Here is a 21,863-nt window from a genome sequence, read left to right on the forward strand (position 1 = left end):
ACAACAAATAGCCATGTCTTTCTTGCTGAAATTTAATTTCAGGCAAGTGTACGTTTAAAACTAAAGTATTAAATATTGTAGGGTCATGTAAGCTTACTTGAAAATTTGGTGCACAATTAAAATATATAGCTCCGTTGCATAAATTTGATTGTACTGCCCCTAATAAGGAGTCTTCAAATTTTAAAAGTGTTTTATCTCTTAATAACATGAGTATTGGGGAATCAATCCCTGTTCTAGATAAAGGTTTGATTGCTAATTGTATTAGGCCAAAATGAATATAATTAAAGTTTTTTCTTTTATAGTTTTCTAAAGCCATAGAAGAAAGTAGTTTAATTTCTTCAAATTCATTTTGTAATGATAAAGTTTGTTCATGTTCTTTAATTGAATATGCAGTTCTAAAATCAAAAGTTCCTATTTGATATATATTTTGTGGATTAACATGCGGTAGTTGATCTTTTGATATTTCTTGATTAAAGGTTGTGATTTTTGACATAATTTCTCTTGAATTAATTGTTTTTTGAGATGTAGAAGATGATGCATGCTTAGACTTAAACAACTTCCTAACCGTAGATGCCATGTTTAAATTATACTTAATCTAATGCTAAAAATGCAAACTAACCACTCTTATCGATGACGAAAGACGCATGGGCTTACCAACGGACTCACTGCCTTCTGGTCTTACGGCCTGGAACACCTACGCTATCAACGCTCCCGACAAGGTTCTGGTAGGTTGGTTTTTAACACTAGGCTTAGGTTTATAATAAACATGTCGTCGTTTGGCTTGGATGTTTTAAGAAAAACATATATCATACTATAAGCCGAAATTCTTTTGGCTCTGCTACCATACGTTCTTTCCAGAAGGGTTGGTTGCAGTCGTGTCTTTGAAATATGTTGGTTACAAATATATCTTTATACCATTTAAAGTCCCCTAGTGTTGGACATCTAAGATTTGTTAAAATAAGTTTTTTACTTGTTAGTTCTTCCGAAGGGTTTCCTACAAAGTGCATGGTCATGGTGTGGAGTAATACTTCTACAGCATTTTGAACTTGGTCTTCTTCATAAAAACCATCTTCTCCTTCTACTCTTCTAGTTTCAGTATGGTTTAGAATAGAATTTTGAGTTTCTACGCCTAAAGCATTATCCCACCAAAATTTAAGGGCTCCATTGAAGCCCGAGATTAGCATGACACATGCTTGGTGGTCTGACATTCCTTTAGCTTTATAGGATAGGGTTGCCATCCCCATTTCTTGAAATAAATTCATCATTTCATATTCGGATCTACCATCTATATTCCATTCATATATGCCTTCTCCGTTGTAAAAGTTCGTTGAGGGAAATTTATGATGTTCTTCAAATAATAAGTCGGGTGGTGAGTGCCTTGGATAATATGGTTTTTTGGATGGTTGAAAGTTTCTTTTTATTCTATTTATTTCTATATCGGTTTCAGATCGAATGTTTTCGTCAATATTATTTATCCCCTTGGCTTTATCTAGTCTATCCAGTCTAGTTGAAATTGATTTTAAAATTTCATTTTCAGGAAATTTAATGGATTTTGTTAATGGTTTGAAGAGAGGTGGTGAGATTGCAGTAAAGGGTGAAGATAACGGCTGAGAGTTTGTTGTTATGTTTTTTTCGTCCTTTTCTAGTTTGTTATCAAGATTATCTATTTGTCGTGAAATAGTATGATTAAACTTAAAGTACTTTCTTCTATGGCTTTAGAAAACTATAAAAGAAAAAACTTTAATTATATTCATTTTGGCCTAATACAATTAGCAATCAAACCTTTATCTAGAACAGGGATTGATTCCCCAATACTCATGTTATTAAGAGATAAAACACTTTTAAAATTTGAAGACTCCTTATTAGGGGCAGTACAATCAAATTTATGCAACGGAGCTATATATTTTAATTGTGCACCAAATTTTCAAGTAAGCTTACATGACCCTACAATATTTAATACTTTAGTTTTAAACGTACACTTGCCTGAAATTAAATTTCAGCAAGAAAGACATGGCTATTTGTTGTTGTATCGTATTTACTTTAAGCAATCTACATCTGAGTTCAACCCACGATGTTTATTGCAAGATGATAAAGGCGAAACAACAATATTGGCTGCACATGGTAAAGACACACCAACCTCTACATATACACCTAAACAATTAAAATGGACAGAAATTACAATTCCTGATCAATGGAAAATTAATATTACTCAACCACCAAGAAATTTTGAACAAAGAACTATTACGAGTATAACAGAACAATATGATGGAAAAATATTATTAAACTTCGGTTCTTTCAGAGATCCACCATCATTAAAATTTAGTTCATTCCACCCACGTTCATCTTTCTCTGAGTACAGAACTGGCCAAGCTAGCACTGAATCAGAGGAAAGTGTAGAACAAATTTTAACAAAAAGCCAAGGGAAAAAACCTATTATTTTTCAAGCACCAATAGCTGAACCAGTTCAACAGTCAGAAGTGGGATCGTCTAACTTTCCTACTTCCCCAACAACTTCAGATTTTAAATCTATAAATGTTATCATAAAAACATTTACAATAGACAAAGATTACCTTAAAGAAGAATTCTTATCAGATAAAAACAAGGATAAAAGAAAATGGTACTTTCAAGCTTTTAATAAAGAAAAACTTACAACTTTTAGAGAAATATGGTATAACTACATGGAAAATATAGAAGTAAATATTCCATTTTTCACATGGTTTGAAACATATGCTTTAGAAAATAACATATGCTACCCATATAAAAATGAATCAATAAACACTAGTTCCACATTGTACCACACATGGGAAATGACTAACGGAGAAATACACAAATCAGTTCATCCACCTTTGAAAGACATCAAAATTCACACTCCCCAAAGACAAGTAATCGCTACACCTTTTAGAACCGGGGCAAACCGAGATGATAAAGATTCAATATATATGGCAGACATTAAGATAGTATATGAACAAAATAATTATCAAAGTCAAATATTACATACTATTTCACGACAAATAGATAATCTTGATAACAAACTAGAAAAGGACGAAAAAAACATAACAACAAACTCTCAGCCGTTATCTTCACCCTTTACTGCAATCTCACCACCTCTCTTCAAACCATTAACAAAATCCATTAAATTTCCTGAAAATGAAATTTTAAAATCAATTTCAACTAGACTGGATAGACTAGATAAAGCCAAGGGGATAAATAATATTGACGAAAACATTCGATCTGAAACCGATATAGAAATAAATAGAATAAAAAGAAACTTTCAACCATCCAAAAAACCATATTATCCAAGGCACTCACCACCCGACTTATTATTTGAAGAACATCATAAATTTCCCTCAACGAACTTTTACAACGGAGAAGGCATATATGAATGGAATATAGATGGTAGATCCGAATATGAAATGATGAATTTATTTCAAGAAATGGGGATGGCAACCCTATCCTATAAAGCTAAAGGAATGTCAGACCACCAAGCATGTGTCATGCTAATCTCGGGCTTCAATGGAGCCCTGAAATTTTGGTGGGATAATGCTTTAGGCGTAGAAACTCAAAATTCTATTCTAAACCATACTGAAACTAGAAGAGTAGAAGGAGAAGATGGTTTTTATGAAGAAGACCAAGTTCAAAATGCTGTAGAAGTATTACTCCACACCATGACCATGCACTTTGTAGGAAACCCTTCGGAAGAACTAACAAGTAAAAAACTTATTTTAACAAATCTTAGATGTCCAACACTAGGGGACTTTAAATGGTATAAAGATATATTTGTAACCAACATATTTCAAAGACACGACTGCAACCAACCCTTCTGGAAAGAACGGTTCATCGCAGGATTACCATCATTTTTCGCAGAACGATTAATTAATAAACTAAAAGATTATTCTGGAGGACAACCAATCCCATGGGATACCATAACCTATGGTCAATTGTTTGCCTTTATTAAAAAGGAAGGTCTACAAATATGTCAAGAACACAAAGATAAAAAGCAAAGTAACAAATTTAAATTTGCAGAAACTATGGGTTCATTTTGTGAACAATATGGTTACAATCGTCTCACTCCACCTTCTAGAGAAAGAAGAAAACTACGCAAACAAAATAAAACTTTTTATCCACAACCTTATAATAAAAGTAAAAGATTTACAAAGAAAATTTTTAACTCATACTATACAAAAAACAAAAATCCCAGAGAACCATCTAAAAAAGAAAGAATTATATGCTGGAACTGTAAACGGCCAGGACATAAATCTACAGATTGTAAAATGAAAAGAAAAATCAATGAAATATTTCACGATCAACAAGACATTAAAGAAAAATTAGAAAAATTACTTCTTTCAGAAACTGAAAATTCAGAAGAACTCAGTAGCGACCCTTCTCTAGACATAATAGAAGATGAAAGTGATACATCCTCTCAAAATTCTGAAAATATCTCAGATGGCATATGCAATTGTAAAACAATAAACGTAATTACAAAAGACATTGACAAACAATTTTTAATAGATATTATAGATAAAATAGATGATCACGAAACCAAAAAGGAATATTTATTAAAATTAAAAGATTTAGTGCAACGAGAAAATCAATTATTAACTCCACAACCTTTTAGTCTTAACAAAATAATAGAAAAATATCCCTCTCCAACACTTTTTAAACAAGTAACCACTGGTGAATTACAAGGAGAAGTTAAAAATTTAAAAACACAAATAAAAGAATTACAACAAATAGTTCACCAACATCAACTTCATCAATTGCAAGTAGACGCTAGATTAGCCCTTATAGAACCAAAAGTCCATGAATCTCCACCCACAACAATGGACAAACCCTCCACAAGCAACCCTGAAAACCATAAACAAACAAAAGAAGAAGAAGAATATATCCAGATAATAAACAAAATAAACTATCAAAAATGGTATACAAAAATCACAATACACATAGGGTATGATTTTAAACTAGAAACAATAGCACTTCTAGATACAGGAGCTGACTATAATTGTATTAGAGAAGGAATAGTTCCTACAAAATTCTATGAAAAAACATATGAAAAACTTAGTGGTGCAAACGGAAGTAGTTTGAAGGTCAACTACAAATTACCTAAAGCAAAAATCTGTAACAAAAATTATTGTTTTAAAACTCAATTTATCCTTGTAAAAAACTTAAGCCAAGAAGTTATACTAGGAACACCATTTTTTACACAAATTTATCCGTTTAAAGTTACAGAACTAGGGATTACCACAAAAATTGTAGGAGAGAAAATAATGTTTGAATTTCTATCCCCAATGAAAACAAAAGAAATCTTAGCCTTACAAAATTCAACAATAGAAAAATCTATAAATTTAATAGACGGGAAACAAAAACATATACAATATTTACAACAAGAAATAAAATACCAACATATAGAACAACAACTAAGTGATCCACAAGTGACAAATAAAATAAAAACTTTAGAAGTTGAACTACTACACCAAATATGTTCTGAACTCCCAAATGCCTTTTGGGAAAGAAAAAAACATATTGTTGAAATACCCTACGAAAAAGATTTTAACGAAAAAAATATTCCAACTAAAGCTAGACCTATTCAAATGAATCAAGAACTTTTAGAATATTGCAAAAAAGAAATACAAGAATTACTAGATAAGAACTTAATAAGAAAATCTAAATCTCCTTGGAGTTGTTCAGCATTTTATGTTAACAACCAAGCTGAAAAAGAAAGAGGAGTACCACGCTTAGTAATCAACTATAAACCCTTAAACAATGTAATACAATGGATAAGATACCCAATACCAAACAAAAGAGATCTATTAAAACGATTATATGACGCCTGTATATTCTCTAAATTTGACATGAAAAGTGGATTTTGGCAAATACAAATTGCCGAGAAGGATAAATATAAAACAGCATTCACAGTGCCTTTTGGGCATTACGAATGGAATGTTATGCCTTTCGGTTTAAAAAACGCACCATCCGAATTTCAAAATATAATGAACGAAATATTTAACCCTTACTCCACCTTCTCTATTGTATACATAGATGATGTGTTAATATATTCAAAATCCATCGACCAACACTTTAAACATCTATACACCTTTTTAAACATTGTTAAAAAGCATGGACTAGTAGTATCCGCAAAAAAGATGCAAATATTTCAAACAAAAATACGTTTTCTAGGCCACAACATATATCAAGGTACTATAACACCTATATCTAGATCTATAGAATTTGCAAATAAATTTCCAGATGAAATAAAAGAAAAATCACAATTACAAAGATTTTTAGGTTGCCTAAACTACATATCTGATTTTCTACCTAATCTACGAAAAACTATTCAACCATTGTTTCAAAGATTACAAAAGAACCCCATACCATGGTCAAGTCTGCATACTAGTCTAGTCCAGGATATCAAGAAAAAGGTTATAACACTACCATGTCTAGTCATCCCACACCCCAATGCATTCATGATAGTAGAGACAGATGCATCAGAAATAGGTTACGGGGGGATCCTTAAACAGAAAATGCCAGAGTCAACCCAAGAGTCTATAGTTCGTTTCCACTCAGGAGTATGGCTTGGACCACAAAAGAATTACTCTACAGTTAAAAAAGAAGTTTTATCTATAGTAAACTGTATTTCTAAATTTCAAGATGATTTAATAAACAAAAAGTTTTTACTACGTGTCGATTGCAAATCGGCGAAAGAGATTTTACAAAAGGATGTTAAAAACTTAGTCTCTAAACAAATATTTGCTAGATGGCAAGCTATTTTATCTGTTTTTGATTTTGATATACAATATATAAAAGGGGAAAATAATTCTTTACCTGATTTTCTAACAAGGGAGTACTTACAGGGAAAATCTCAGGATCACCAAAATGAGTGAAACACAAAAGAAACCAATGAGTGCATCAGACTACGTCAAGAATCAACCACATTTACAAGGAAAGCAATTAACCACTAGCAACCAATTCTCTGCCTTGGCGGAATTTCCTCCTTTATCCTACGCAAAAGCCGTCAACCCCCAGCCACAAAAAATATCCAATCCATCCTCCTCACAAAAAAACCATAGATCAAAAATCGTCCTACTTCCTTAAACCACAACGCCAACACCTTATTACAACCTCATTTACCAAACCAATATCCCTTAAAGATCTAACCCAATATACCAACCGCATATTTTACGAAGAAAGTCAATACCTTACCGATAACCTTACCAAAAACCGCACATTCTACGAATTCATTCTCGTAGACACCAAATCAGTAGAAATAACCCACCATACCGACAAGAATGACCCAAACCTTATTTCCTACTCCACCTGCAAAATCCTCAAAGTATGCAATCCCCAAGATCTCGGATTCATAAACCTGCACACCGCAAAAGAATTCTCCATCCCGGGGTTCCATATTCCAAGATTTACCTACATAGATTACCAGAAGGCCTTTTTCCACACCCTTTACTTACGAACCTATGATCACTCCTGGTTCCTTTCCTTTGACTTTCATTGCCCCAAGACAATACCAGGATGGTTCTACGAATGGTGGTACTGGTTTGGCCCAACCGATGACATATATCCACCCCAAATACCCAAGGTTTCACTACCCTACTACACTAAACACGAAAAACACCAACTCATCGGCCCTTTACCAAAGATAGCCTTCCACATAGATATGGGAATACCCTGGATACTATCTTGGCACTACAACCTTCTACCCTTCTTACCAGAGATGCCATATTCACTAGTCCGCGAATTCAGAATCAAATGGTGGGACAAATATAACCTCGACCGCTGCTCTTTATCCAACTTGGAGAAATGGATCCAGACACATCAACAAATAAAGCAATCCATAGCTACAGTATCCCGAGCATTACCACCTATTCAAACAAAAAATTCGCCACACAAACCACCAAGTCCTACAGAATCAACAACTTCGTCCTCCGGATCCAAGAAAAGTAAAGGCAAAGAAAAACTCAAGAAACTCCTCGAGACAATAGCTATGCAAATTAGAGCATGAGGAGGATATTTGCATAGCTATTGTCTCGAGGAGTTTCTTGAGTTTTTCTTTGCCTTTACTTTTCTTGGATCCGGAGGACGAAGTTGTTGATTCTGTAGGACTTGGTGGTTTGTGTGGCGAATTTTTTGTTTGAATAGGTGGTAATGCTCGGGATACTGTAGCTATGGATTGCTTTATTTGTTGATGTGTCTGGATCCATTTCTCCAAGTTGGATAAAGAGCAGCGGTCGAGGTTATATTTGTCCCACCATTTGATTCTGAATTCGCGGACTAGTGAATATGGCATCTCTGGTAAGAAGGGTAGAAGGTTGTAGTGCCAAGATAGTATCCAGGGTATTCCCATATCTATGTGGAAGGCTATCTTTGGTAAAGGGCCGATGAGTTGGTGTTTTTCGTGTTTAGTGTAGTAGGGTAGTGAAACCTTGGGTATTTGGGGTGGATATATGTCATCGGTTGGGCCAAACCAGTACCACCATTCGTAGAACCATCCTGGTATTGTCTTGGGGCAATGAAAGTAAAAGGAAAGGAACCAGGAGTGATCATAGGTTCGTAAGTAAAGGGTGTGGAAAAAGGCCTTCTGGTAATCTATGTAGGTAAATCTTGGAATATGGAACCCCGGGATGGAGAATTCTTTTGCGGTGTGCAGGTTTATGAATCCGAGATCTTGGGGATTGCATACTTTGAGGATTTTGCAGGTGGAGTAGGAAATAAGGTTTGGGTCATTCTTGTCGGTATGGTGGGTTATTTCTACTGATTTGGTGTCTACGAGAATGAATTCGTAGAATGTGCGGTTTTTGGTAAGGTTATCGGTAAGGTATTGACTTTCTTCGTAAAATATGCGGTTGGTATATTGGGTTAGATCTTTAAGGGATATTGGTTTGGTAAATGAGGTTGTAATAAGGTGTTGGCGTTGTGGTTTAAGGAAGTAGGACGATTTTTGATCTATGGTTTTTTGTGAGGAGGATGGATTGGATATTTTTTGTGGCTGGGGGTTGACGGCTTTTGCGTAGGATAAAGGAGGAAATTCCGCCAAGGCAGAGAATTGGTTGCTAGTGGTTAATTGCTTTCCTTGTAAATGTGGTTGATTCTTGACGTAGTCTGATGCACTCATTGGTTTCTTTTGTGTTTCACTCATTTTGGTGATCCTGAGATTTTCCCTGTAAGTACTCCCTTGTTAGAAAATCAGGTAAAGAATTATTTTCCCCTTTTATATATTGTATATCAAAATCAAAAACAGATAAAATAGCTTGCCATCTAGCAAATATTTGTTTAGAGACTAAGTTTTTAACATCCTTTTGTAAAATCTCTTTCGCCGATTTGCAATCGACACGTAGTAAAAACTTTTTGTTTATTAAATCATCTTGAAATTTAGAAATACAGTTTACTATAGATAAAACTTCTTTTTTAACTGTAGAGTAATTCTTTTGTGGTCCAAGCCATACTCCTGAGTGGAAACGAACTATAGACTCTTGGGTTGACTCTGGCATTTTCTGTTTAAGGATCCCCCCGTAACCTATTTCTGATGCATCTGTCTCTACTATCATGAATGCATTGGGGTGTGGGATGACTAGACATGGTAGTGTTATAACCTTTTTCTTGATATCCTGGACTAGACTAGTATGCAGACTTGACCATGGTATGGGGTTCTTTTGTAATCTTTGAAACAATGGTTGAATAGTTTTTCGTAGATTAGGTAGAAAATCAGATATGTAGTTTAGGCAACCTAAAAATCTTTGTAATTGTGATTTTTCTTTTATTTCATCTGGAAATTTATTTGCAAATTCTATAGATCTAGATATAGGTGTTATAGTACCTTGATATATGTTGTGGCCTAGAAAACGTATTTTTGTTTGAAATATTTGCATCTTTTTTGCGGATACTACTAGTCCATGCTTTTTAACAATGTTTAAAAAGGTGTATAGATGTTTAAAGTGTTGGTCGATGGATTTTGAATATATTAACACATCATCTATGTATACAATAGAGAAGGTGGAGTAAGGGTTAAATATTTCGTTCATTATATTTTGAAATTCGGATGGTGCGTTTTTTAAACCGAAAGGCATAACATTCCATTCGTAATGCCCAAAAGGCACTGTGAATGCTGTTTTATATTTATCCTTCTCGGCAATTTGTATTTGCCAAAATCCACTTTTCATGTCAAATTTAGAGAATATACAGGCGTCATATAATCGTTTTAATAGATCTCTTTTGTTTGGTATTGGGTATCTTATCCATTGTATTACATTGTTTAAGGGTTTATAGTTGATTACTAAGCGTGGTACTCCTCTTTCTTTTTCAGCTTGGTTGTTAACATAAAATGCTGAACAACTCCAAGGAGATTTAGATTTTCTTATTAAGTTCTTATCTAGTAATTCTTGTATTTCTTTTTTGCAATATTCTAAAAGTTCTTGATTCATTTGAATAGGTCTAGCTTTAGTTGGAATATTTTTTTCGTTAAAATCTTTTTCGTAGGGTATTTCAACAATATGTTTTTTTCTTTCCCAAAAGGCATTTGGGAGTTCAGAACATATTTGGTGTAGTAGTTCAACTTCTAAAGTTTTTATTTTATTTGTCACTTGTGGATCACTTAGTTGTTGTTCTATATGTTGGTATTTTATTTCTTGTTGTAAATATTGTATATGTTTTTGTTTCCCGTCTATTAAATTTATAGATTTTTCTATTGTAGAATTTTGTAAGGCTAAGATTTCTTTTGTTTTCATTGGGGATAGAAATTCAAACATTATTTTCTCTCCTACAATTTTTGTGGTAATCCCTAGTTCTGTAACTTTAAACGGATAAATTTGTGTAAAAAATGGTGTTCCTAGTATAACTTCTTGGCTTAAGTTTTTTACAAGGATAAATTGAGTTTTAAAACAATAATTTTTGTTACAGATTTTTGCTTTAGGTAATTTGTAGTTGACCTTCAAACTACTTCCGTTTGCACCACTAAGTTTTTCATATGTTTTTTCATAGAATTTTGTAGGAACTATTCCTTCTCTAATACAATTATAGTCAGCTCCTGTATCTAGAAGTGCTATTGTTTCTAGTTTAAAATCATACCCTATGTGTATTGTGATTTTTGTATACCATTTTTGATAGTTTATTTTGTTTATTATCTGGATATATTCTTCTTCTTCTTTTGTTTGTTTATGGTTTTCAGGGTTGCTTGTGGAGGGTTTGTCCATTGTTGTGGGTGGAGATTCATGGACTTTTGGTTCTATAAGGGCTAATCTAGCGTCTACTTGCAATTGATGAAGTTGATGTTGGTGAACTATTTGTTGTAATTCTTTTATTTGTGTTTTTAAATTTTTAACTTCTCCTTGTAATTCACCAGTGGTTACTTGTTTAAAAAGTGTTGGAGAGGGATATTTTTCTATTATTTTGTTAAGACTAAAAGGTTGTGGAGTTAATAATTGATTTTCTCGTTGCACTAAATCTTTTAATTTTAATAAATATTCCTTTTTGGTTTCGTGATCATCTATTTTATCTATAATATCTATTAAAAATTGTTTGTCAATGTCTTTTGTAATTACGTTTATTGTTTTACAATTGCATATGCCATCTGAGATATTTTCAGAATTTTGAGAGGATGTATCACTTTCATCTTCTATTATGTCTAGAGAAGGGTCGCTACTGAGTTCTTCTGAATTTTCAGTTTCTGAAAGAAGTAATTTTTCTAATTTTTCTTTAATGTCTTGTTGATCGTGAAATATTTCATTGATTTTTCTTTTCATTTTACAATCTGTAGATTTATGTCCTGGCCGTTTACAGTTCCAGCATATAATTCTTTCTTTTTTAGATGGTTCTCTGGGATTTTTGTTTTTTGTATAGTATGAGTTAAAAAATTTCTTTGTAAATCTTTTACTTTTATTATAAGGTTGTGGATAAAAAGTTTTATTTTGTTTGCGTAGTTTTCTTCTTTCTCTAGAAGGTGGAGTGAGACGATTGTAACCATATTGTTCACAAAATGAACCCATAGTTTCTGCAAATTTAAATTTGTTACTTTGCTTTTTATCTTTGTGTTCTTGACATATTTGTAGACCTTCCTTTTTAATAAAGGCAAACAATTGACCATAGGTTATGGTATCCCATGGGATTGGTTGTCCTCCAGAATAATCTTTTAGTTTATTAATTAATCGTTCTGCGAAAAATGATGGTAATCCTGCGATGAACCGTTCTTTCCAGAAGGGTTGGTTGCAGTCGTGTCTTTGAAATATGTTGGTTACAAATATATCTTTATACCATTTAAAGTCCCCTAGTGTTGGACATCTAAGATTTGTTAAAATAAGTTTTTTACTTGTTAGTTCTTCCGAAGGGTTTCCTACAAAGTGCATGGTCATGGTGTGGAGTAATACTTCTACAGCATTTTGAACTTGGTCTTCTTCATAAAAACCATCTTCTCCTTCTACTCTTCTAGTTTCAGTATGGTTTAGAATAGAATTTTGAGTTTCTACGCCTAAAGCATTATCCCACCAAAATTTCAGGGCTCCATTGAAGCCCGAGATTAGCATGACACATGCTTGGTGGTCTGACATTCCTTTAGCTTTATAGGATAGGGTTGCCATCCCCATTTCTTGAAATAAATTCATCATTTCATATTCGGATCTACCATCTATATTCCATTCATATATGCCTTCTCCGTTGTAAAAGTTCGTTGAGGGAAATTTATGATGTTCTTCAAATAATAAGTCGGGTGGTGAGTGCCTTGGATAATATGGTTTTTTGGATGGTTGAAAGTTTCTTTTTATTCTATTTATTTCTATATCGGTTTCAGATCGAATGTTTTCGTCAATATTATTTATCCCCTTGGCTTTATCTAGTCTATCCAGTCTAGTTGAAATTGATTTTAAAATTTCATTTTCAGGAAATTTAATGGATTTTGTTAATGGTTTGAAGAGAGGTGGTGAGATTGCAGTAAAGGGTGAAGATAACGGCTGAGAGTTTGTTGTTATGTTTTTTTCGTCCTTTTCTAGTTTGTTATCAAGATTATCTATTTGTCGTGAAATAGTATGTAATATTTGACTTTGATAATTATTTTGTTCATATAGTATCTTAATGTCTGCCATATATATTGAATCTTTATCATCTCGGTTTGCCCCGGTTCTAAAAGGTGTAGCGATTACTTGTCTTTGGGGAGTGTGAATTTTGATGTCTTTCAAAGGTGGATGAACTGATTTGTGTATTTCTCCGTTAGTCATTTCCCATGTGTGGTACAATGTGGAACTAGTGTTTATTGATTCATTTTTATATGGGTAGCATATGTTATTTTCTAAAGCATATGTTTCAAACCATGTGAAAAATGGAATATTTACTTCTATATTTTCCATGTAGTTATACCATATTTCTCTAAAAGTTGTAAGTTTTTCTTTATTAAAAGCTTGAAAGTACCATTTTCTTTTATCCTTGTTTTTATCTGATAAGAATTCTTCTTTAAGGTAATCTTTGTCTATTGTAAATGTTTTTATGATAACATTTATTGATTTAAAATCTGAAGTTGTTGGGGAAGTAGGAAAGTTAGACGATCCCACTTCTGACTGTTGAACTGGTTCAGCTATTGGTGCTTGAAAAATAATAGGTTTTTTCCCTTGGCTTTTTGTTAAAATTTGTTCTACACTTTCCTCTGATTCAGTGCTAGCTTGGCCAGTTCTGTACTCAGAGAAAGGTGAACGTGGGTGGAATGAACTAAATTTTAATGATGGTGGATCTCTGAAAGAACCGAAGTTTAATAATATTTTTCCATCATATTGTTCTGTTATACTCGTAATAGTTCTTTGTTCAAAATTTCTTGGTGGTTGAGTAATATTAATTTTCCATTGATCAGGAATTGTAATTTCTGTCCATTTTAATTGTTTAGGTGTATATGTAGAGGTTGGTGTGTCTTTACCATGTGCAGCCAATATTGTTGTTTCGCCTTTATCATCTTGCAATAAACATCGTGGGTTGAACTCAGATGTAGATTGCTTAAAGTAAATACGATACAACAACAAATAGCCATGTCTTTCTTGCTGAAATTTAATTTCAGGCAAGTGTACGTTTAAAACTAAAGTATTAAATATTGTAGGGTCATGTAAGCTTACTTGAAAATTTGGTGCACAATTAAAATATATAGCTCCGTTGCATAAATTTGATTGTACTGCCCCTAATAAGGAGTCTTCAAATTTTAAAAGTGTTTTATCTCTTAATAACATGAGTATTGGGGAATCAATCCCTGTTCTAGATAAAGGTTTGATTGCTAATTGTATTAGGCCAAAATGAATATAATTAAAGTTTTTTCTTTTATAGTTTTCTAAAGCCATAGAAGAAAGTAGTTTAATTTCTTCAAATTCATTTTGTAATGATAAAGTTTGTTCATGTTCTTTAATTGAATATGCAGTTCTAAAATCAAAAGTTCCTATTTGATATATATTTTGTGGATTAACATGCGGTAGTTGATCTTTTGATATTTCTTGATTAAAGGTTGTGATTTTTGACATAATTTCTCTTGAATTAATTGTTTTTTGAGATGTAGAAGATGATGCATGCTTAGACTTAAACAACTTCCTAACCGTAGATGCCATGTTTAAATTATACTTAATCTAATGCTAAAAATGCAAACTAACCACTCTTATCGATGACGAAAGACGCATGGGCTTACCAACGGACTCACTGCCTTCTGGTCTTACGGCCTGGAACACCTACGCTATCAACGCTCCCGACAAGGTTCTGGTAGGTTGGTTTTTAACACTAGGCTTAGGTTTATAATAAACATGTCGTCGTTTGGCTTGGATGTTTTAAGAAAAACATATATCATACTATAAGCCGAAATTCTTTTGGCTCTGATACCATACGTTCTTTAACAAAACCCAGGATAAAATATATAGATTATTTTTTCTAGATTGTAATATAACTAGAGTAAAACCAGTGTATAAATAAGCAAATTAACTTAAAATATAGATAAGAGGGATGATTAAACTTACTTTATTTAAACTTGGTTAAAATACAAGAGTAAAGATACAAACTTTGAAAACAAACTTATGAAAATTGGAGAGTAGGATGTATAGGGAATTTGTGAATGATCGCTAAAAACACTCTGCCCTCTCCTATTCCTCTCACTTCCTTATTTATACAAAGCTGTGTGAAGTTGCGTAAGTTGTTGTCGACGTGTCCTATTTTTGACATTGCGAGAGATGAGTAATCCTTTGTTGATTGAAGTCTTTGTCTTGTTATAATACTGAAGTCTTCATTTCTTGGTCTTGAAGTCTTGTATTGATAGTTGAGCTGTTGCATAATTGTCTTTTTGTCTTCATCTTGTCTTGAAAATTGGAGTGTTGATGGAGTCGGTGGAAGAGGTAGCTTCTACAAAACTATATACTGAATATATATGTATTTATATTACAAGCACATAACTTAAAGATATAATAAAAGAGCTCTACCATGATACTTTCACGTTTTTTTTTTTTTTTTTTTTTTTTTTTTTTTTTTTTTTTTTTTTTTTTTTTTTTTTTTTAGAATGGATCGTCGTCTTGCGTATTGTTGTCTTGTGTTATATCATCTTCGTCGTCTGAGGAGGATATTTGCATAGCTATTGTCTCGAGGAGTTTCTTGAGTTTTTCTTTGCCTTTACTTTTCTTGGATCCGGAGGACGAAGTTGTTGATTCTGTAGGACTTGGTGGTTTGTGTGGCGAATTTTTTGTTTGAATAGGTGGTAATGCTCGGGATACTGTAGCTATGGATTGCTTTATTTGTTGATGTGTCTGGATCCATTTCTCCAAGTTGGATAAAGAGCAGCGGTCGAGGTTATATTTGTCCCACCATTTGATTCTGAATTCGCGGACTAGTGAATATGGCATCTCTGGTAAGAAGGGTAGAAGGTTGTAGTGCCAAGATAGTATCCAGGGTATTCCCATATCTATGTGGAAGGCTATCTTTGGTAAAGGGCCGATGAGTTGGTGTTTTTCGTGTTTAGTGTAGTAGGGTAGTGAAACCTTGGGTATTTGGGGTGGATATATGTCATCGGTTGGGCCAAACCAGTACCACCATTCGTAGAACCATCCTGGTATTGTCTTGGGGCAATGAAAGTCAAAGGAAAGGAACCAGGAGTGATCATAGGTTCGTAAGTAAAGGGTGTGGAAAAAGGCCTTCTGGTAATCTATGTAGGTAAATCTTGGAATATGGAACCCCGGGATGGAGAATTCTTTTGCGGTGTGCAGGTTTATGAATCCGAGATCTTGGGGATTGCATACTTTGAGGATTTTGCAGGTGGAGTAGGAAATAAGGTTTGGGTCATTCTTGTCGGTATGGTGGGTTATTTCTACTGATTTGGTGTCTACGAGAATGAATTCGTAGAATGTGCGGTTTTTGGTAAGGTTATCGGTAAGGTATTGACTTTCTTCGTAAAATATGCGGTTGGTATATTGGGTTAGATCTTTAAGGGATATTGGTTTGGTAAATGAGGTTGTAATAAGGTGTTGGCGTTGTGGTTTAAGGAAGTAGGACGATTTTTGATCTATGGTTTTTTGTGAGGAGGATGGATTGGATATTTTTTGTGGCTGGGGGTTGACGGCTTTTGCGTAGGATAAAGGAGGAAATTCCGCCAAGGCAGAGAATTGGTTGCTAGTGGTTAATTGCTTTCCTTGTAAATGTGGTTGATTCTTGACGTAGTCTGATGCACTCATTGGTTTCTTTTGTGTTTCACTCATTTTGGTGATCCTGAGATTTTCCCTGTAAGTACTCCCTTGTTAGAAAATCAGGTAAAGAATTATTTTCCCCTTTTATATATTGTATATCAAAATCAAAAACAGATAAAATAGCTTGCCATCTAGCAAATATTTGTTTAGAGACTAAGTTTTTAACATCCTTTTGTAAAATCTCTTTCGCCGATTTGCAATCGACACGTAGTAAAAACTTTTTGTTTATTAAATCATCTTGAAATTTAGAAATACAGTTTACTATAGATAAAACTTCTTTTTTAACTGTAGAGTAATTCTTTTGTGGTCCAAGCCATACTCCTGAGTGGAAACGAACTATAGACTCTTGGGTTGACTCTGGCATTTTCTGTTTAAGGATCCCCCCGTAACCTATTTCTGATGCATCTGTCTCTACTATCATGAATGCATTGGGGTGTGGGATGACTAGACATGGTAGTGTTATAACCTTTTTCTTGATATCCTGGACTAGACTAGTATGCAGACTTGACCATGGTATGGGGTTCTTTTGTAATCTTTGAAACAATGGTTGAATAGTTTTTCGTAGATTAGGTAGAAAATCAGATATGTAGTTTAGGCAACCTAAAAATCTTTGTAATTGTGATTTTTCTTTTATTTCATCTGGAAATTTATTTGCAAATTCTATAGATCTAGATATAGGTGTTATAGTACCTTGATATATGTTGTGGCCTAGAAAACGTATTTTTGTTTGAAATATTTGCATCTTTTTTGCGGATACTACTAGTCCATGCTTTTTAACAATGTTTAAAAAGGTGTATAGATGTTTAAAGTGTTGGTCGATGGATTTTGAATATATTAACACATCATCTATGTATACAATAGAGAAGGTGGAGTAAGGGTTAAATATTTCGTTCATTATATTTTGAAATTCGGATGGTGCGTTTTTTAAACCGAAAGGCATAACATTCCATTCGTAATGCCCAAAAGGCACTGTGAATGCTGTTTTATATTTATCCTTCTCGGCAATTTGTATTTGCCAAAATCCACTTTTCATGTCAAATTTAGAGAATATACAGGCGTCATATAATCGTTTTAATAGATCTCTTTTGTTTGGTATTGGGTATCTTATCCATTGTATTACATTGTTTAAGGGTTTATAGTTGATTACTAAGCGTGGTACTCCTCTTTCTTTTTCAGCTTGGTTGTTAACATAAAATGCTGAACAACTCCAAGGAGATTTAGATTTTCTTATTAAGTTCTTATCTAGTAATTCTTGTATTTCTTTTTTGCAATATTCTAAAAGTTCTTGATTCATTTGAATAGGTCTAGCTTTAGTTGGAATATTTTTTTCGTTAAAATCTTTTTCGTAGGGTATTTCAACAATATGTTTTTTTCTTTCCCAAAAGGCATTTGGGAGTTCAGAACATATTTGGTGTAGTAGTTCAACTTCTAAAGTTTTTATTTTATTTGTCACTTGTGGATCACTTAGTTGTTGTTCTATATGTTGGTATTTTATTTCTTGTTGTAAATATTGTATATGTTTTTGTTTCCCGTCTATTAAATTTATAGATTTTTCTATTGTAGAATTTTGTAAGGCTAAGATTTCTTTTGTTTTCATTGGGGATAGAAATTCAAACATTATTTTCTCTCCTACAATTTTTGTGGTAATCCCTAGTTCTGTAACTTTAAACGGATAAATTTGTGTAAAAAATGGTGTTCCTAGTATAACTTCTTGGCTTAAGTTTTTTACAAGGATAAATTGAGTTTTAAAACAATAATTTTTGTTACAGATTTTTGCTTTAGGTAATTTGTAGTTGACCTTCAAACTACTTCCGTTTGCACCACTAAGTTTTTCATATGTTTTTTCATAGAATTTTGTAGGAACTATTCCTTCTCTAATACAATTATAGTCAGCTCCTGTATCTAGAAGTGCTATTGTTTCTAGTTTAAAATCATACCCTATGTGTATTGTGATTTTTGTATACCATTTTTGATAGTTTATTTTGTTTATTATCTGGATATATTCTTCTTCTTCTTTTGTTTGTTTATGGTTTTCAGGGTTGCTTGTGGAGGGTTTGTCCATTGTTGTGGGTGGAGATTCATGGACTTTTGGTTCTATAAGGGCTAATCTAGCGTCTACTTGCAATTGATGAAGTTGATGTTGGTGAACTATTTGTTGTAATTCTTTTATTTGTGTTTTTAAATTTTTAACTTCTCCTTGTAATTCACCAGTGGTTACTTGTTTAAAAAGTGTTGGAGAGGGATATTTTTCTATTATTTTGTTAAGACTAAAAGGTTGTGGAGTTAATAATTGATTTTCTCGTTGCACTAAATCTTTTAATTTTAATAAATATTCCCTTTTGGTTTCGTGATCATCTATTTTATCTATAATATCTATTAAAAATTGTTTGTCAATGTCTTTTGTAATTACGTTTATTGTTTTTCGTTAAAATCTTTTTCGTAGGGTATTTCAACAATATGTTTTTTTCTTTCCCAAAAGGCATTTGGGAGTTCAGAACATATTTGGTGTAGTAGTTCAACTTCTAAAGTTTTTATTTTATTTGTCACTTGTGGATCACTTAGTTGTTGTTCTATATGTTGGTATTTTATTTCTTGTTGTAAATATTGAAGTCATACTATAATATTGAACGTATGATATATGTACTGCCCCTAATAAGGAGTCTTCAAATTTTAAAAGTGTTTTATCTCTTAATAACATGAGTATTGGGGAATCAATCCCTGTTCTAGATAAAGGTTTGATTGCTAATTGTATTAGGCCAAAATGAATATAATTAAAGTTTTTTCTTTTATAGTTTTCTAAAGCCATAGAAGAAAGTAGTTTAATTTCTTCAAATTCATTTTGTAATGATAAAGTTTGTTCATGTTCTTTAATTGAATATGCAGTTCTAAAATCAAAAGTTCCTATTTGATATATATTTTGTGGAGGAACATGAACGTATGGTTAAAGAAAAACATATATCATATTAAAAGAATGCCGTAAAGTTTACAACTCAGATAGTCAGATATACAGTATAATAATGAATGAAAGTTCTTCCATTTTTGTAAGCAGTTCGGGCTTATGTTTTATTTGGCTACTGAATTAGGTGAAATATTGATTGGCTAGTGACTTATGTGAACTATTTCAAATAAATTTGTGAATTACATGAGTTAGTTCTAGTGAATTATATAAATAAGTTCGTGAACTAAAAAATGTATGTGTTGTTGTCGAGAGATAAGAATGAATGATGAATGAGATCCAAATTTCTTTATAAAAATGATTGAATGACGCAAAGAGAGTGACGCCATTTAAAAAAAAAAAACAAATCATAAGAAAAACAAATAATAAATAGTAGTAAAAAAGGGGAAATCCACGCGGAGAGAGGTTTGAAATGTCTTCGGTCCAATCCTCTGTCCTAATTTTCTCTTTTTAGGAATATCTGTTCTTTTAGATTTTTCTATATTCTTAATCAATTAATCAACAAATTCGTTTATGGCAATTACGTTTTTTATACGTTGAAGTAAATTTCACAGTAAATAAAGTAAAGGTTTTCTTTTTTTTTTTTGGGGGGCAAAGTAAATAAAGTATAGGTATGTAAATGATCCCATGAGTGAAACTGTAAATGAGGTTCATATGACTTTTTTTTTTTTTTTTTTTTTTGATCAAATAGAGGTTCATATGACTATAGTGGTTAATTACCTATGAATAATTTTATATTTTATCTGTTTTTGATTTTGATATACAATATATAAAAGGGGAAAATAATTCTTTACCTGATTTTCTAACAAGGGAGTACTTACAGGGAAAATCTCAGGATCACCAAAATGAGTGAAACACAAAAGAAACCAATGAGTGCATCAGACTACGTCAAGAATCAACCACATTTACAAGGAAAGCAATTAACCACTAGCAACCAATTCTCTGCCTTGGCGGAATTTCCTCCTTTATCCTACGCAAAAGCCGTCAACCCCCAGCCACAAAAAATATCCAATCCATCCTCCTCACAAAAAACCATAGATCAAAAATCGTCCTACTTCCTTAAACCACAACGCCAACACCTTATTACAACCTCATTTACCAAACCAATATTATGATATATGTATAGGGAATTTGTGAATGATCGCTAAAAACACTCTGCCCTCTCCTATTCCTCTCACTTCCTTATTTATACAAAGCTGTGTGAAGTTGCGTAAGTTGTTGTCGACGTGTCCTATTTTTGACATTGCGAGAGATGAGTAATCCTTTGTTGATTGAAGTCTTTGTCTTGTTATAATACTGAAGTCTTCATTTCTTGGTCTTGAAGTCTTGTATTGATAGTTGAGCTGTTGCATAATTGTCTTTTTGTCTTCATCTTGTCTTGAAAATTGGAGTGTTGATGGAGTCGGTGGAAGAGGTAGCTTCTACAAAACTATATACTGAATATATATGTATTTATATTACAAGCACATAACTTAAAGATATAATAAAAGAGCTCTACCATGATACTTTCACGTTTTTTTTTTTTTTTTTTTTTTTTTTTTTTTTTTTTTTTTTTTTTTTTTTTTTTTTTTTTTTTTTTTAGAATGGATCGTCGTCTTGCGTATTGTTGTCTTGTGTTATATCATCTTCGTCGTCTGAGGAGGATATTTGCATAGCTATTGTCTCGAGGAGTTTCTTGAGTTTTTCTTTGCCTTTACTTTTCTTGGATCCGGAGGACGAAGTTGTTGATTCTGTAGGACTTGGTGGTTTGTGTGGCGAATTTTTTGTTTGAATAGGTGGTAATGCTCGGGATACTGTAGCTATGGATTGCTTTATTTGTTGATGTGTCTGGATCCATTTCTCCAAGTTGGATAAAGAGCAGCGGTCGAGGTTATATTTGTCCCACCATTTGATTCTGAATTCGCGGACTAGTGAATATGGCATCTCTGGTAAGAAGGGTAGAAGGTTGTAGTGCCAAGATAGTATCCAGGGTATTCCCATATCTATGTGGAAGGCTATCTTTGGTAAAGGGCCGATGAGTTGGTGTTTTTCGTGTTTAGTGTAGTAGGGTAGTGAAACCTTGGGTATTTGGGGTGGATATATGTCATCGGTTGGGCCAAACCAGTACCACCATTCGTAGAACCATCCTGGTATTGTCTTGGGGCAATGAAAGTCAAAGGAAAGGAACCAGGAGTGATCATAGGTTCGTAAGTAAAGGGTGTGGAAAAAGGCCTTCTGGTAATCTATGTAGGTAA

General features: G+C 33.0%; 3 protein-coding genes and 1 pseudogene across 3 annotated transcripts; 2 read left to right on the top strand and 2 right to left on the bottom strand.

Moving 5' to 3' along the window:
- Positions 1–2,622: 2,622 nt before the first annotated feature.
- LOC147924297 (uncharacterized) lies at positions 2,623–4,275 on the top strand. The gene is made up of 2 exons (XM_087496707.1): positions 2,623–4,140; positions 4,199–4,275. Exons 1-2 carry the CDS (start codon positions 2,679–2,681, stop codon positions 4,273–4,275), a joined length of 1,539 nt encoding a protein of 512 aa, XP_087352833.1. The 5' UTR covers positions 2,623–2,678.
- Positions 4,276–6,870: 2,595 nt separating this feature from the next.
- On the top strand, positions 6,871–8,008 carry LOC147924298 (uncharacterized; annotated as a pseudogene).
- Positions 8,009–9,134: 1,126 nt separating this feature from the next.
- Positions 9,135–14,564, bottom strand: LOC147924299 (uncharacterized). Its single transcript, XM_087496708.1, has 2 exons — positions 11,439–14,564; positions 9,135–9,164 (listed from the first exon to the last, which is right to left on the bottom strand). Exons 1-2 carry the CDS (start codon positions 14,562–14,564, stop codon positions 9,135–9,137), a joined length of 3,156 nt encoding a protein of 1,051 aa, XP_087352834.1.
- On the bottom strand, positions 13,789–16,704 carry LOC147924300 (uncharacterized). The gene has a single exon (XM_087494122.1). The coding sequence runs from the start codon at positions 16,683–16,685 to the stop codon at positions 15,492–15,494; it is 1,194 nt and encodes a 397-aa protein (XP_087350248.1). The 5' UTR covers positions 16,686–16,704; the 3' UTR covers positions 13,789–15,491.
- Between the last annotated feature and the right edge of the window lie 5,159 nt (positions 16,705–21,863).

This window comes from Camelina sativa, chromosome 17, assembly GCF_030686135.1.
Source record: "Camelina sativa cultivar CO46 ecotype springtype chromosome 17, ASM3068613v1".
In the NCBI taxonomy this organism is placed as follows: domain Eukaryota; kingdom Viridiplantae; phylum Streptophyta; class Magnoliopsida; order Brassicales; family Brassicaceae; genus Camelina; species Camelina sativa.